General features: G+C 40.1%; 1 protein-coding gene across 2 annotated transcripts in view; it reads left to right on the top strand.

The window, feature by feature from the left end:
- Window positions 1-1008: 1008 nt before the first annotated feature.
- LOC101993615 (protein FRA10AC1 homolog) overlaps window positions 1009-16683 on the top strand; it is a 30215-nt gene continuing 14540 nt past the window's right edge. The window contains exons 1-8 of one of the 2 annotated variants that reach the window (XM_026781730.1): window positions 1009-1062; window positions 4128-4201; window positions 5757-5849; window positions 5978-6023; window positions 9132-9208; window positions 10395-10478; window positions 11657-11741; window positions 15143-15188. In XM_026781730.1, coding sequence (XP_026637531.1) covers window positions 1060-1062; window positions 4128-4201; window positions 5757-5849; window positions 5978-6023; window positions 9132-9208; window positions 10395-10478; window positions 11657-11741; window positions 15143-15188 — 508 coding nt within the window. In that variant the 5' untranslated portion in view covers window positions 1009-1059. Of the gene's footprint in view, window positions 1063-1648; window positions 1914-4127; window positions 4202-5756; window positions 5850-5977; window positions 6024-9131; window positions 9209-10394; window positions 10479-11656; window positions 11742-15142; window positions 15189-16683 lie in introns of those variants that run through there. The other variant, XM_005352205.3, reaches the window with a different exon arrangement.

The raw sequence follows: 16683 nt of genomic DNA, 5'->3' as shown, positions 1-16683 counted from the left end.
ATAGATAGATAGATAGATAGATAGATGATAGATAGATAGATAGATAGATAGATAGATAGATAGATAGATAGATAGATACTGGGCCTCTGGACTTTGGAAACCTCAAAGCCTGCCTTGGTCACACACCTCCTCCAATAAGGCCACACCGACTCTATAAAGGCCCCGCCTCTTTATCCTTCCCAAACATTTTAATAAATGGGGACTAAGCATTCAAATATATCAGTCTATGGGCATCATTCTCATTCAAAACCACCACAGTTGGCAAAGCAGTTGAAAGACTGGCTGTTCTTTTAGAGGACTAGTACCCACAACAGATGGCCCACACCACTCCAACTCCTGTTCCAAGGGCTTCCTACACAGTGTTCTGTCCTCCACATGTAATGGAACACAGAGAAGCAGGCACACATATGTACGTATAAACAAAAAGTTTTAAAAATTTAAATGCAGGGCCTACAATAGTGGCACAGAGTTGTTAAGCGAAACGAAGTTAACAGATAGAAGACACTTAAAAAGAAACAAGAATTCTAATATATGTCAAACGGATATAAAGGAGTTGGATATAAGGTACAGATGTTCTTGGCTTTATTAGTAATATATAAAAACCAAAGTATTTTGTATTTAGATATTTATCAAAAATAACTGCTCCACAAAATAACTCAATATGTTATAATAGTAAAGTATGAGGCTTCCTGTTGTCTTTAGTTTCTTAAGGAAATATTTTTATCACAGTATAGTTCAAATGCATCTTGAAATACATGAATTTATAATCATGTAACTAACAAGATCACACTTACTGCTCCGGGATGTATCTATAATTTACTGCCAGGAATGAAAAGAAGTCTTGAACTGATTGACAGAGATATTGTTATCTGCTGTTTAGGATGAAAGATATAAAAACGAAAGTATATTATTATGTGCCAGAATTTTTCTTAAAATGGGCCTGCTGTGAAAGCCAGTCCTATTCAAGGAATGCTTTAGTAGCTCCTTTGATTTCAAAGACACTATTGGGTGCGAAAGAAGAGATGGATCTCGTGGAGGGAGACAAGGTCTGAAAGCAGAATGGTACGTTACAGTGTACGAGCACAATGCAGGAAGAACTGGTGGGGGTTAAAATAATTTAATTTTGCCCCCTCCCTTTTTAAAATTCTATTTTGGATGCCCTTTCGCACGTGCCAGGTCGCTTATTGGCCGAGAATCCGCCACCCTGTGAAACCTTTCCCATTCCTCATGTCTTCCTTTCCTCGCCAATTCGATTTCTTCAGTCGCCAGCACTGCATTTGGAACAGTATCTTTTGTGTGGGTGGCGGAACGCGGAGAAGCTATTTTTGTTCTAATTATGAGCACTGTTTTCCTGGGGGAAGAGGAGGGTAATAAGGCAGATCTGAGGCTGAGCCGCTCTCTGGGCGAGGATGCTCCGTGGAGGCGTTACTAAGGTTACTAGAGAGAGGACCGCAGGCGACAGGCTGTTTCTATAGCGAGATATCTTTTCCAATGAAGGACGTGGGCTGGGCTGCGGGCAGTGCCACATTGTACTACATGTTGGATTCCCCAAAGGTATAGGGAGGTGGCCCAGGAGGGAATGGAGGACCACAGCCTCCGCTTCCTCTTCCGGGCCTTTACTCCCGCCGTCCTTGTTTCCTCCGAGCCGTTCTGACTGCAGCACCAGGTCGGAGCGCCGGAGATCGGTGCCTTGTAGCAGTGACACGCCCCTGAGCCGGCCGGAAGCTGCTCCCAGCCGGTACCCGTAGGGACGGGCGTGCGGCGGGCGGTGGCGGTGGCGCTGGTGGCGTCGCTGCGCGGCTCGGTAGGACCGGCACGGACCTGCAGCGGCTCGCTGAGGCCGTGGGTCGTCGTTGCAGCTGCCACGACTCTTGGGACGAACTTGCCAAACAGAGAGGAGCGGAAGGGAAGGGGTGTGTAAGGAGGGCCTTGGGCGTATTGCGTGTTAGAAGTGACTTTAAAACTGGTTCCTCATAGCTGTTGGTTGTAATTTTTATTTTGACAGATTCTAGGAGCAGCAGATACCCCCCCCCCCATTCTCTTTGCTTAACTCTAGTCGATAGATAGCATGATTTGAATGAGAGGATTTTAATGAAACTACTGAGTTAAGGTAGATTGGGATTGGTGAGGCTGCCAAAGGAAGGATCAATAGGGGAGACAGAGCAGGGAAGTGGTGTTGGGGATGAGGGGTCAGGATGTAAATACTAGTTCGTATTTACAGGGTTTACTGTGCCAAATACCATTCCCAAACCCTTTAAGCTTGGTGGCTCATTTACTCCTGCGAGGTCCGGACTAATGTTAACCTTTACGTAAGTGGGGAAGCCGAGGTTCAGAAAGATTAAGGAACACTCGCTTTGAAAAAGATAAGATAGATGAAAAGCATCTGTGCCAGACCTTGGATTCGGCTAAAGCCCCAGGCTCCACACTATGGTTTGACCACCATCAAAATATGAAGAAAGTGAGAATGTAGGATTAGAGGAACAGCTGTGATAATGTGTTGATCTGCTAAAAATTGTGAAGTTTCGATGTATAAGGCAGCAATAGATGTCAGCCGAGGAAGGTGGGGAACCATGGCATGCAAACCCGTGCCTCCGAGCTTGGCTGTGGGCTTTAGCAATTGGTGGGATAGGGAAAAGAGGTGAGTATTCACACACCCAAGTCTGGAAGTGGAATTACAGACTCAGACTTCAGTGGCTGGACACAGCTACTTCGTTTATCTAACAAATGAAGTCCCAAGAGTTGCAATCACATAAGGAAGGTCGTCGAGATTGGAAGCATCGTCCTAGCTGTACTTGCCTACATACAGGCTAAAGTTAATGCCAGTTTGCCTACTCTGGTTCCTGTCAGAGATTGCAAACCACCCATACCCCTATTAATGTGTGCCCCACGTTCTGTGCACTTGCTGACACAAATACTAAAGCTAAAAATAGTGTCACCTGACCTGGACTGGCTTCCTTCAGGTGTAGGAATTGAATATTGATGGCATCCAATAGTGAGGCAACCCATCTGTACCCCTGCTCATGTGTGTTCCAGGTTCTGTGGAATGCTGGAATCAGATGTCTTTTCAGACATAATTGATTGACAGCTGAGGCTTCTCACCAACTCCAAGAATGTCCATCTAAAAAATAAGCAATAAAACTGACTAAGCAAAGGGGTAACGTAATTTATTCTGAGGAAACCTCAAGCAAAACAACTCATGTTTAAAAATTTAAGGGAAGATTTTCAATTATTTGATAGTGTACTGTTTGCAAACGCTGATTCTGGTTAGTTGCGACTAACCGTATTCCCGAGACACAGTTTAGACTAGGGCTGTAAAAATCAAGTAGATCAGGTTAGCTACTTGCTTGGTAAAATTGGTTTTGCCCTTGACCCTTCTCTTTCCTAAAATTTAAGTGCTTGTTTTTAACTCGGAAAATCATAAGCATTGTTTATAAAGTACTTAGCACAGTGCCTATGACAAAGTGATTATATAGTTCACTTTACTGCTTAATAAAAGAAACATGAGAAATACATTTTCTGGCAGTTTCTTCAGTGGTTAGCCATCACAGAGCATGTTTACTCAGTGGTACAGCCATCACACACCCACACCACAGACAGCCTGGAAACTAGTTTCTTTCTAGGCTATAACCCTGTATATCATGTTGTTGTAATTATTACTGTAGATAACTGTAATGTAATGCCATTTGCACAGTTGGCATAGCTACACATGTAAAATGTGTAGTTGAAGTGCTGGGCAGTAATGCCTCGGCTTTATAAAAAATTTTGGGGGTCTGTCAATGGCTGAAACATCGTTAGGAAGTGCACACTAGACAGTAACTTACATTGTGAGTCAGATGAAGGTGACACATAAAGCCATTTTGCAGCATCCAGTCTTAGGTTTCACTGGAAAGGCCAGCGGCTAATTTCCTTAATAGCAGTTAAAGGTGGAAAACGTTTGTGCACTTCTGAGCTCTCTGTTATTTCAAAGGCAATGAAAGGTTTAGATAGCTACATAGCCATAGACAGCGATCTGCCTGCCTCGTCTGATAAATCCTGTGGCTGTTTGAGATCACGTACTTTTTACGCTTGTGTTTCCTGAATATTTGGCAGCCGAAGGTCTGCATAGCTGACTTCATACTCCCTTGCAGATGCACGGGCATGGAGGTTACGATTCGGATTTTAGTGATGATGAGCAAGGTGGAGAATCCAACAGAAAGAAGAAGTAAGTCTTTATCGGTCTGTAGTTCACGTTATTTCTGGACTGACATGAAGGATACATAAGTAAGTAGTACTGGAAGGTTTAGGACTGAGATTGCTCATGGGAATAACTGCTGTAGCAAGTGAGCTTTGTTCATTACACTGCAATAGACGGATTTACATTTGGAGGTAGTTGTGAAGGGGGTTTATTGAAAGGGATGGCGGGAAAAGGAAAGATTCGCTATTGCATGTGTTTTGTTTTATTTGCTTTGCAGTTGTTAAGACTGTGCCTGAAAATGTCACAACTTAAAGGGGGTTTAGTTGCTAGTGCTTGCTTTCCAAGTGAGGTCCATGTGGAGGATGAATTGTAATTCAGAACAGTTGTGATGCTTTCTTGAACGAGCAGGTCAATGGAGGGAACTCCTGGGGAGCTTTATTGAATTGGAGGGACCAAGATCCAGCACACAAGCCTGGCTGTCACAAACAGGACATGTTCTTTTGTTGTCATTTGTGTTTTCTGGGACAGTGTTTATGTAGTTGAGGCTGACCTGGAATTCCTTATATGGCCCAGGCTGTCCTAAACTCACAGGAGTCTTGCCCCAGCTTCCCAAGTGCTGGGATTCCAGGTATGAGCTGCCATGTCCAGCTAAAGGCTATGTCTTCAAGTTGCTGTGTTTAGGGGCATTGCTCTTAACTTTTGGTGCTTAGAAACTTCATGTTATGTATTGACATTGGAGTGCTTGATTCATACTAATAAAGCTTAGAGAAGTTGGTTCATTATTCTACAGTGAGACTAATATGTTAGGTTCACTAACTAGGACTGAACATTTTATAAGATCGTCAATCTTCATGAATAACAAAGAGAATAGTATAATTATGAAATATTATTAATAACAATGTATGTTTTTTAGATTTTCATTAAGAAACATTACATTTTGGTCTGAGGAGGTAATTAAGTTGGTAGGATGCTTGCCTCAGATACATGAAGCCCCAGCTGCAGTACGCAAGAATAGAATTTGACCAAATTTAGTTGGATACTATGGTCTAGGGTTCCATTTATCTGTATCAGTAAGGCTGCTCATCTGTGGTCAGTGGCCTTTGTAGTTAACCTTTCTTTTCCATATTTTAATTGTTAAATCATCCTTATTCCTACTTTACAGATAAGTAACCTAATAATAAGATTAGGTTGTAAATGATTGAGTCAGGAACTGAACTAGGAACCTGCTGGTTAGAACCAGCCATTTTGTTTTGTCATTTCCATTTTACAAGCATTAAATAGGAATAAGATGCAAAACTTCTAAAAAAAGGGGGTACAGTCAGGGAGGGAAACACCTGGAACCAGGTTATAAAACCGCTGACCTTCTGCAGTGCTCCACTTCCCAGCAAGGCTCCACCTTCCTAAAACAGCACCACCAGCTGGGAACCAAGTGTTCAGCTGTAGTTGCAGGAAACTTTTCCTTCAAACTGCTGCAGCTGAGATGCAGGTCACTAATAGAATACTTGCTGTGCAATCGTGAACGTGCAAAGAATTGGGGTGAATCCTTCAAGAAAAACTAACTGAATTTTTTTTAATACACTAGGACAGTTGAAGATGAGTTGCTGCTTACAAAACCATTTCAGAAAGAAAACCATGGGAAGGTCCACAAGCAAGTGGCCGCGGACCTGCTGGACAGGTGTGGTGTTCTGGTGTTAGGACTTTCCTTGGTTTTAGCTGTTTTATAATCTTGGGACAAGAGGATTTTATTATGTTAATAAAATATGGGTATTTGAGTTAACTTAAACTTTTTTTTTTTTAAAACAGGGAAGAAGCAAGAAATAGAAGATTTCATCTCATAGCTATGGATGCTGTATCCTTTTTATAGTCCTGTTTTTATAACCAATAGAATATTTCAAAATCTGCTTATTAACCGTGTTTTCTAATTTTTAAAGATCAAAATCTTGTCAAGTCAGAAGGACCAGTTTTATATTTACAGGCTAGTAATTATTGATACAGATATTTGCCATTTATTTTCAGGTATAATTCTCTATTGCTAATATATAGGAAAAATCCAGGGGTTAAAAATAATGAATAATATTAGTTTTGTTCTATAAATAGACTTTTAAAAGTCCGTGAACTTAAACAGATGTTCCAGCCTGTTCTTGTCAATCTTTCCAGATTTCCCTTCTCCGTTCTTGTCTTCTGTAGTATCATTTTAATGTATTCCCTTCACACCTGGTTCTTGGCTATTTTAAACTTTCTGCAAAACTTCTGTTTTAAAATTAAATCTGCCTGAGTGCCATCCATAGGCCTGCTGTCACTCTGTTCCTCAGGTGGAACTGGAGGCAGTCTGGTCTGAGTTCATGGCACTGCTACGCTGATGTCACACTGCTGAGGGGAGAGTAGAGAACAGGCAAGACCCGGGGTGTTCTGGGTCTGCTCCAGGAGCATCACTCTAGAGTCATCTGACTCACTTTGTGTCATTCTTTTCCTTTAAGTTACTGTGTCCTAGGTTTGTTTTTCTTTTCTCTCTCTCTCTCTCTTACCTCCTATCCCATCGGAAGCTTGGCTTAGCCTCCAAGTGGGTCTTATCTCCCATAAGCTTTAAATGTATCTTCTCCCTTCTCGGACACCTTCATTGTGGGTGTTAGGGCACTAGCAGGAATGAAAGTATAGGTGCTGTTTTTCTGGCATGGATGGTAGCGGTGTTGCCAGGGGTTTCTGTTGACGGAGATTTCGGTCCTGCTTGATCCTGCAGCCATTTAGTCTCGAAGCACACAGAGGTCTACATTAATTATAAACTGATTGGCTTATTAGCTCAGGCTTCTTATTACTCTTATAACTTATATTAGTCCATAACTTTTGTCTGTTTTAGCCATGTGACTTGGTACCTTTTTCGGCAAGGCAGTCTTGCTTCCTCTGTGTCTAGGTGACAGCTGCAGACTGACTCCCCTTCCCAGAATTCTCCTGTTCTCATTGCCCTGCCTCTACTTCTGCCTGGTCACCCCGCCTATACTTCCTGCCTGGCTATTGGCTAATCAGCATTTTATTGAACAAGTACAAGAAACAAATCTTTATAGGATAAAACCATTGTCTGCAGCAGAGGACCTCAGTTTTTTTCTGGGATGTTTAGCTACAGTGAAGTAGTTATCTTAAAAGTTAGCGGTCTTGTTGGGTGTGGTGGTGGACACCTTCAGTATCAGCATGCAGGAGTCAGAGGCAGGCAGGTTTCTGGATTTGAGGCCAGCATGGTCTGCATAGTAAGCTCCAAGAAAACTAGAGTTACATTGTGGGACCCTGTCTCAACACAAAACAACAACAACAAAACAGATAATGATTTTTCTAGAATGGCTTTTGGCCTTTTAAAGGTGAGGGAGAAAGGCTGTTGTAATTGTTTCAGTCTGTGCTTATTAATGTTTTCTAGTAGCTAGTCTCACCTCCAGATCTGAGATAGGCACAAAGAAAGCCTAGGGATGTGCCCTTCAGTCACCACCTCTCCAGGCTTGTATTTGTTTTTATATATGGTGCCCAAAGTTGGAGTTGTTAGTATATGAGGAATTTGGAGGGGTGCACCTTTGTCTACTGATTCTCTTGGAAGCCAAGCTCCCACTGACATAGTTTTGCTTTAATAGAAGTCGTGTTGACCACTGCTTTGCCTGTTGCATTTCACTGTCTTATGTTATACTAGCAGAGCTGAGCAGTGACAGCAGACATGAAACTGCAAAGCCTGCAAGATTTGTTACCTAGATCCTTATCGAAAAAATTAGCTGCTCCTGTCCCATGCCCATTTAGTGGTAGTTGAAGAGTTTGAAGCCAGGCCTTGAGGTATTTGGGCTCCCCCACCTCAATTTCATGTTCTGATTAAGTGTTCTATTAGAATACATCATGGCCAGTGAAATAACTGTGTCTTCAAGAATGTGGTCACAGGAGTTGAGACAGCTCAGTTTGCTTGAGTGCAGAGAGTGCTGCCAAGGCTTCACAAGCAAATGCTAAATGTTTATATATCTTGTTACAGTGTGTGGAGAATATACATGGTTTTGTGGAATAAAAAAAAAAAACCTGTGATTTATTTATTTCATTTCTTCTTGAGACACTGTCTCACTCTGTAGCCTAGACTGGCCAGTGTTGTAGGCTGCTGCTTGTTTGTTTCCCAGCTGCCCAGACTCCTGAAGCGCAGGCTGAAACTGTCTTAATTAGCTTGGCCCATTAGCTCTAGCTTCTTGCTGGCTAACTCTTACATATTAACTTAATCCATTTCTATTAATCTGTGCATCACCACAAGGTCATGGCAAAGTTTCAGCAAGTCTTTCTTCCAGCATTCGGTTTAGTTTTCCCTGCCTAGTTCTTCTCTACCCTACCACAGGCCCAGAACATCTTCTTTATTAACCAGTGATATTTACAACATACAGAGGGGAACAACACTTGTTCTCCTGCCTCAGCCTCCTGAACACTGGCATTATAGGTGTTAGCCACCATGCCTGTCTTCTGATTTCTTGTTTGCTTTTTGAAACCTTAATGTTGGTGTGACTTAATTTTATAAACATTATATCCTATTTTTATATACATTATCATTGATTATTACATTGTGTAATAATGGACAATAACTTCTACTTCTTACCTGTAACTTAGAAGCCACAGTTTCTTTATTTGTAATATTATTAGACTGGATAAGAGAATGGGGTTGTGTGCAGTCTAGGAACAGAACAGAAAGCTCCCTCTTCTCCCTGATGGTTGTACATTTTTATCTCAAGAATAATGTATGCATGAAGATTCCAGATACTACAAGTGATACGCACTTGAACTGTTTTCAGCAGAAAGTGAAAGTCTGTCATGCAGTTGTCTGCCTGACATTTGAAAATGCTAGATGGACTCATGCCATTCTGTCTTTCCATTTAGTAATGTATCTCTCATTTAGTAATATATTCCAATGCAACAGTTCTTGAACAGTTATCAAGATCCTTAATGTTTTGCGTTTCAGTATCAAAGGCACACAAAGTTTGTAAATGACTATATTTTGTACTATGGTGGCAAAAGGGAGGACTTCAAGCGCTTAGGGTAAGTGTTGTGAAGTTTACATAGGATGTAGGGCGAGTATGGATGGTTTTCTAGGACCTCTGTTATATCCTCCCAGGCAACAGGCCTCAGGTAGCTTCCTTACCTGTCGAGGCAAGAGTGCTGTGGGAAGTACCAGTGTGTGTGTGGGAAATACACTTCTGTCTTCTTGATGAGGAAACTGTAGTGTCCAGGATTGCTGGACTGTAAAAATAAGGCAATGTCCAAGAGACTCTCCAAACATTAAGGCTATTTCTGTTGCTCTTGGTTGCTCTCTGAAGGTTGAAGGTAAGTCCCTACTGAAGATATCAGACACTTAGGACACACGATTCATAAAAGGATCTGAAAGTGCCATGCGAGTGTCCAAAGAATGGATGCAACCAATAATTGTATACATCTGTGTGTGTGTGTGTGTGTGTGTGTGTGTGTGTGTGTGTGTGTGTTTGTGTGTGTGTGTAACAGTTGGAAAGGTGGCCGTGAATTTGAATGAGAGCACTTGGGAAGGTATCTGAGAGGGGCTGGAGGGAGGAAAGGGAAGGATAGAAATGATGTAATTATATTTATACTCTCAAAAAGGCAAAAAACAATAAAAAGGTAAGACAAACTAGAAACTTCACTCTAGAATTTCCACACAGAAAATTTTTCCTGTGTTGAGGCTCTTGTTCTTGCCTGAATTTCCTCCTGGGTAGTAGGCCCTGAAGACTTCAGCACACTCTCCCAGGTGTCCCACTCTGATCCCCTATGCACTGAGCCCACTGCTCAAGTGTTTCTTCTGCTTCCATGCTGAGCATCTATTTCTCTTCCTCCCTTACTGGTCTTCCCAGGATGTAGCATTGCATATCATCGAGGGCTAGTCTCTTGGGTCTGTCTCACTTGTTGTTATTCCCATTTCCTCACTTAGAGTCTATTCACTTTCTCATTCTTGCTTTGGTGACTTTGCATATTTATACCCTTAATTGTATAATTAGACCCCTTAGAGATGATTGAATTTGTTTCTCTACTGAACTTGCTCCTTTCTTGAATTTTTCTTAAATAGTTTCTGAAAATATTGAAATAGTTGTTTTATGTAAAAATTTCCAAATAGAATTGTACTTTTATCTATATTTTTATTCAAGGTTTCAAAAATTTTAGCACTATTTAATCTAAATCTGACTTATTTTTATACTAAATGAAAATTTTTGCTTCCTAGAGAGAATGATAAGACAGACCTGGATGTTATACGAGAAAACCATAGATTCCTATGGAATGAAGAGGATGAAACAGATATGACTTGGTAACTTTATTACATTTTATTTATTTACTTTGTGTGTATATGTGGATGGAGGTTAAATGACCACTTGAAAGAGTTGGTTCTCTTTCTGCATTGTGGTTTCAGTGTTCAAACTCAGATCAGCAGATTGGCAGGAGCTGTCACTGGTTAAACCGTGTTGCCATTTTGATGGCTTGGAAATTTCAACCATTAGCTTCTAGTGAAGCAGATGTTTTAGTCTTGTATTTTTTTTTTTTAAGATTTATTTATTATGTATACAGTATTCTGTCTGCATGTATGCTTGCAAGCCAGAAGAGGGCACCAGATCTCATTACAGATGGTTGTGAGCCACCATGCGGTTGCTAGGAATTGAACTCCGGACCTTTGGAAGAGCGGACAAGGCTTTTAACCACTGAGCCATCTCTCCAGTCCTAAGTCTTGTCTTTCTTATTCTGTTTTCTCTTTGCTTATTACTTATTAAAGATATTATTATTTTTATTTGTATGTGTGTGTATATGTGTGTGTCTGTGTGTGTATATGCCACATGTATGTGGGAACCCGTGGAGGCCAGAAGATGCTGATTCCCTGGAATTACAGGTGGTTGTGAGCCACCCAGCATGTGTGGGGAATTTCATGTCTCTTGAAGAACAGCAGTCCAGTCTCTTAGTCTCTGAGCCGTCTCTCCAGCACCGGTCTACACTGTCTCAGTCATCATTGATTCAAGGCGTTCAACTCTTAATAGGACAGTTTCTAAATCAAGGATAGAACTTAACATTTAAGACTCTTGACTCTTAAATGTTAAATTTCCTCCAGTAATCGTTGGCAATATTAATTCTAATTGTTTGACCCCCCCATCTTCAAAAATAATTATTTTATTGTTGTCTTATAATAAGATATTTTATGTTTCTTATAAAATGTTTTGAATACTTTGGGAGAAAGAAGTCATGAAAGTGCTATTCAAAGTCCAGATATCACAAAGGGTAATGAATGAAGAGTAATTCTATTTCTCATTTCCCCAAGTCCTTCAGTTTCCAAGAGACCTGCCATTAGCAGTTCATCTCCAGATAGTCAGCACATCTGTCTGCGTTAGGCCTCTTTTAACATTAATATTTATATCATAAGCTACCTATTTGATAATGTTTCAAAGCAGCAAACTGTGGTTGGATTTCTAAATGTATGCTACATACTTTTTATGGATTTAGGGAGAAGAGACTTGCAAAGAAATACTATGATAAATTATTCAAGGAATATTGCATAGCTGACCTCAGTAGATACAAAGAAAATAAGGTATGTCCTGTGAATATTTATAGCTGGAGCTCTTGTTCAATTACAGCATTAATTTTTATTAACCACTATGACCCACATTATTCTTTCATGGCACTGATTTGAATCTGTTATCTTGCACTTTGAAATATCATTATGACTGCTTAACTTGTGCGATCATGGGACTTACAAAGAATCTATGGAATTTATGAAGGATGGGGTGTTTTTTGTTTGTGAGATAACCATAAAAAGCCTAAAGTTACACACAGCTGCCAATTGGATCCTATCCGGGCTCTCATCTTGAGCCTCTAGTGACTAAACACTGCAGAATGATGTCTCATTCACAGATCATATTTGAAATGTACGGTTTTGATTGATTGACATTTATGAAGTATCAGATGCACTTTTGTTACATAAATATTTCTATTTTGGTGAAATTCACTTTCAGTCGGTGCTAATTAGTAGTTGCAGATTCCCATTTCTACTTTACATCTTTAATTAATATTAAAGCTATTTTTATTCCTAGCTCAACTTCCACAGGAACTAAAAAAGGTATTCTAGGAATGGGTAATCTCAGTCAGAAATGCGAAAAGAAGGAATACATGTTGGGTAGTGCATATTTCTGTCTACTAAGAAAACAACTATTTGTAAACAGCTATCTTAAAAGAAACTGTAAGGAGTTCTTTTTCATTTAGTCTGGTCTCTTTAGTGTTTTTAGTTTGTAAGTTGTTTTCTAGTTCTGTATAGACGGTAGCAATAATTATTTGCATAACCCTGGCTACTCAGTTTCTTGTAGGTTAGTTGTGGGTGCTGCTGCAGAGCTCCTGTCTGTACCAGTTAGTTATCGTAACTAATATGGAATCCCCATGGCACTGCTGGTCAAGTCTGAAACACCTTCTTTCCAGGGATACATGGCAATGGCTTTCAGCCATGGCTTTTTATGGACCACTCCAGTGTTTGTTGAAATTGAACTAGAAGCAGTATATAGTGACTGCCCTTCATGAAGAGCTGCAGTCTAGTCGGATGTGATAGTGGAGAACATAATCCCGGCATTCAAGAGGCAGTGGCAGGGTGGTGAATTCAAGGCGAGCTTAGGCTGCAAAACAAATGTGAGGGAGATCCTCCCTCAAAACAAACAAACAAATAAACAAATGAATGTGTGGTGTAGTTGAGGAGAACAGGTATACACAAATAAAAGTTAAGTGTTTAAGGGCTCTATTTAAAAAGTATTAGTAGATGTATCCTGGCATACTATGTTTGAAGTGTTGCAGAAAGCGGTCCAGTGTTAGGATGCATTTGCTCTTAACTTTGTTTACACAGATAATGCTTTATTCACTTAACTAACCAGCTCTTAATTCAGTGTCTTCTCTCCCCCCTTCTGTATGTGTATATGAAAATACATTATACACATATATACATGTCACTAGAAGTGCCTACTCTCTCACTCTGTATATGTACACACACGTGTATATATGTGTATATGTGTGTGTATACATATATAGAGAGGGGGGAGAGGGGAGGCACTTCTAGTGACTTCCTTTGTTCCACATTTCTACACCTTTCTTTGAAAAAAATTTTCATGCCTTGTGGAGTGCACTCGGGAGGCAGAGGCAGGCAGATCTCAGTGCGTCTGAAGCCAGCCTTGTCTACATGGTGGGTTCCAGGACAAGATAGAATTTCTTTCTCAAAAAACCAAAAAAGAAAAAGAAAGGAAAACTTCATAATTCAGAATATATTTGGATTAGTCTGTCATTTAAAATTAGATTCAGACACAAGAAAAAGATAACTTTTTAAATATTTTTTTATTTATTCTGTATACAATATTCTGTCTGTGTGTATGTCTGCAGGCCAGAAGAAGGCACCAGACCTCTTTACAGATAGTTGTGAGCCACCATGTGGTCACTGGGAATTGAACTCAGGACCTTTGGAAGAGCAGGCAATGCTCTTAACCACTGAGCCATAATTCCAGCCCCCCAAAAGATAACTTTAAAAAAAAAACAACATATTTTTTCCTTTTTAAAAAAAAAGGAAAGAAGAACACTGCCCTAAATGAGCCAAAGGCTATTTTTCTTTCACAAAAATTTCAAGTGTACAGAATCTGTGTTACAGGAAGCAGGATTCAGGACCAACCCTTTAGTAACTGCAGCTTGAATCCAGCAAGAACTGGTATCAGGAAAGGGTATGAGGCCACAGAAGTTACCTCATATGATAGTGTGGTTCCTCATTCCCTATAGATTACAACTTTCTTGATGATGGATATCGCTTTGTAAAGACTTACTTGTTTTTATCTTCTGTGTATGAATGTTTGCCTGCACATATGTGTACTACGTGGGTGCGTGGTTCCTGTGGACACCAGAAGAGGGTGCCAGATCCCCGGGACTGGAGGAACAGATGGTTGTGATCCACTCGATGGATGCTGGCAACCAAACCTGGGTCTTCTGCAGCAGCCCTAAGTACTCTAAACAGCTGAGCCGTTTCTTCAGTTCCCCTCCCCCATTTTTTAAAAAATAAGATTTAACAGACATTATTTTTAGAATTACCTGTTATCCTCATTTGAATACCACATCCAATAAACGGGTGCTTAATAAGTATATTTGTTAAATAAATTAACTTAAGGAAAGGTTTGGGAAACCCTTGCTAGTAGTGCACTTGATTTTGGTGCTTCAGCAGACAGTCCAAGAGTGTTGATGGTACACAATCTCTGCATTCATATATAAGTTTAACCACAAAATGAAAGGGGGCTATCCTAGAATTTTTACTTTGTTTTTCTTTGCAGATTTGGAGGATTTTATTTTTATGTGGGGTTTAACTACAATGTTTTGACATTCTTTTGAGTCTTTATTTGCATTTAAGATATAAGTTTGACAAAAAGATTAAATCTTAATTGTTCCTTTTTCCTTCTTTTTAAAAAAATGTGTATGACTGTTTTGCCTGCATGTATATCTGTGCAGCACATGTGTTCTGTACTCGTGGAGGCCAGAAGATGTCAGATCCCCTGAGCTGGAGTTGCAAGCAGTTTGAGCTACGACATGGGTGCTGGGAGTGGAACTTGGTTCTCTGTAATCGCAGCCAGTGCTCTTAAGCACTGAGCCATCTCTTGAGCCCCTGGATTTTTTCTCAGTACCATGATCCTACAGGGTTAACATGTTGAAATACTGTCCTTTGCCATAACCACAACCCCTAATATAAATGCAGGTATTTTCCTGCCTTGACACCTGTAACTTGTAGTGGATTTTAAAAGTAGTTTTTAACAGAGGTTGATGATTGTTCAGAGGTATTTCAAATTCCTGTAGAAAGAGGAAAAGCCATCACCTTGAGAATTGGGTTTATTTTTCAGGCTGAAAATGTCGTCATCCATGGCTTTATGTTTAGATGTGAATATATATGTAATTTAAGTTTTATGCTTGCATTTATTTTCATGCCAGTTTGGATTCAGGTGGAGAATAGAGAAAGAAGTCATCTCAGGAAAAGGTAACTTTTTAAAAATTATGTTTTAATAGAACACAGCTTATTTTGTTATACAGAATTGAAATCATTGGGTCAGATTTTTCCTGTTATAGACAATAAACTATTATCTATAAAATAAAATTATGGAATATGTATTTCGGATAAACACTTTCATGACTTTTCCTTTAGAATTTGACCTTTAGAATATTTGAGAATATGTAGAAAATGTTAGGAGAATTAAAGACTTAATAACAGGGAACAAGTGAGTGTTTGATTACCAATTAAAATAAAATATTGGCAGTACTCTATTCCAACAGAAATCAACATTCTGAAAGTAGAAATTAAGCATCAAATGTGAACCCAATAGAAGTTTTGTACAGACTAGTTCTAGATAGAGCCCAAATATTTAGTCTAGTATCAAAAGATCAAACATTGAGAGCTGTTCAAGAACACTGTAGTTCCAGGGGATCCAACCCTTCTCTGGCCTCTCCCAACAGTAGGCATGCCTGGGGTGCACACATACAAATGGCAGGGATGTTTTCTGTAGAAGAGAAGAAAAAACAGTTCAACAGCTCAGTGAGTGGTCGGTGGTAAAGACACTTGTCACACCAGACTAGTAAGTTCAGTTCAGTTCCTGGAACCTGGAGTGGGAGGAGAGAACAGACTCAACTGAGTTGTCCTCTGACCTCCACATGTGTCACACACACACACCACACACACACACACACGTACACACACACTCTCACACACGCGCACACACATGTACACACCACACACATGCACACACACGTACACACACATGCGCACACACACACATGCACACACACTCACACACCACACACATGCACACACACACATGCACACACACACACTCACACCACACACATGCACACACACGCACACACCACACATGCACACACACATGCACACACGCACACACACATGCACACACACATGCACACACACTCACACACCACACACACATGCACACACACACACACAGGCACCACACTCGCACACATACACAATACTAACAAACATTTAAAAATAAGGCAGTGTAGACATTTTCTTAAGATTACATTTTCTTTTATAGTTTTATCTAACATAATGAGAGATCCTGAAATGTCTTTCACTAATAAAAATGTCTGTGTTAATTTTGTCAAGTATAATTTTTAGGAGAGTATATAAAACTGCCTTTAAAAAAGTTGGTGGGCGTTCTTCTCTAAGGTCGTGAGCGTAGGACTAGTTGGGGTGGAGGGCAAGCTGTTGCTCTGTTAAGATAGAATGTTGTGGTTGTTGCTTAACAGCCATTACTAAACATACTAAATAAACATGTGCATGTTTAATTTGGAATGAATTATAAAGTCATCCTGTGACTCCCTTATATATGCCATGGCATAACATATATACACATATACACAATAGATGGATAGATAGATAGATAGATAGATAGATAGATAGATAGATAGATAGATAGATAGATGAGAGATAGATAGATAGATAGATAGATAGATAGATA

This window comes from Microtus ochrogaster, chromosome 8, assembly GCF_000317375.1.
Source record: "Microtus ochrogaster isolate Prairie Vole_2 chromosome 8, MicOch1.0, whole genome shotgun sequence".
In the NCBI taxonomy this organism is placed as follows: Eukaryota; Metazoa; Chordata; class Mammalia; order Rodentia; family Cricetidae; genus Microtus; species Microtus ochrogaster.
Note: the sequence above shows the minus strand (reverse complement) of the source record. Positions and strands in the feature narration are given on the sequence as shown.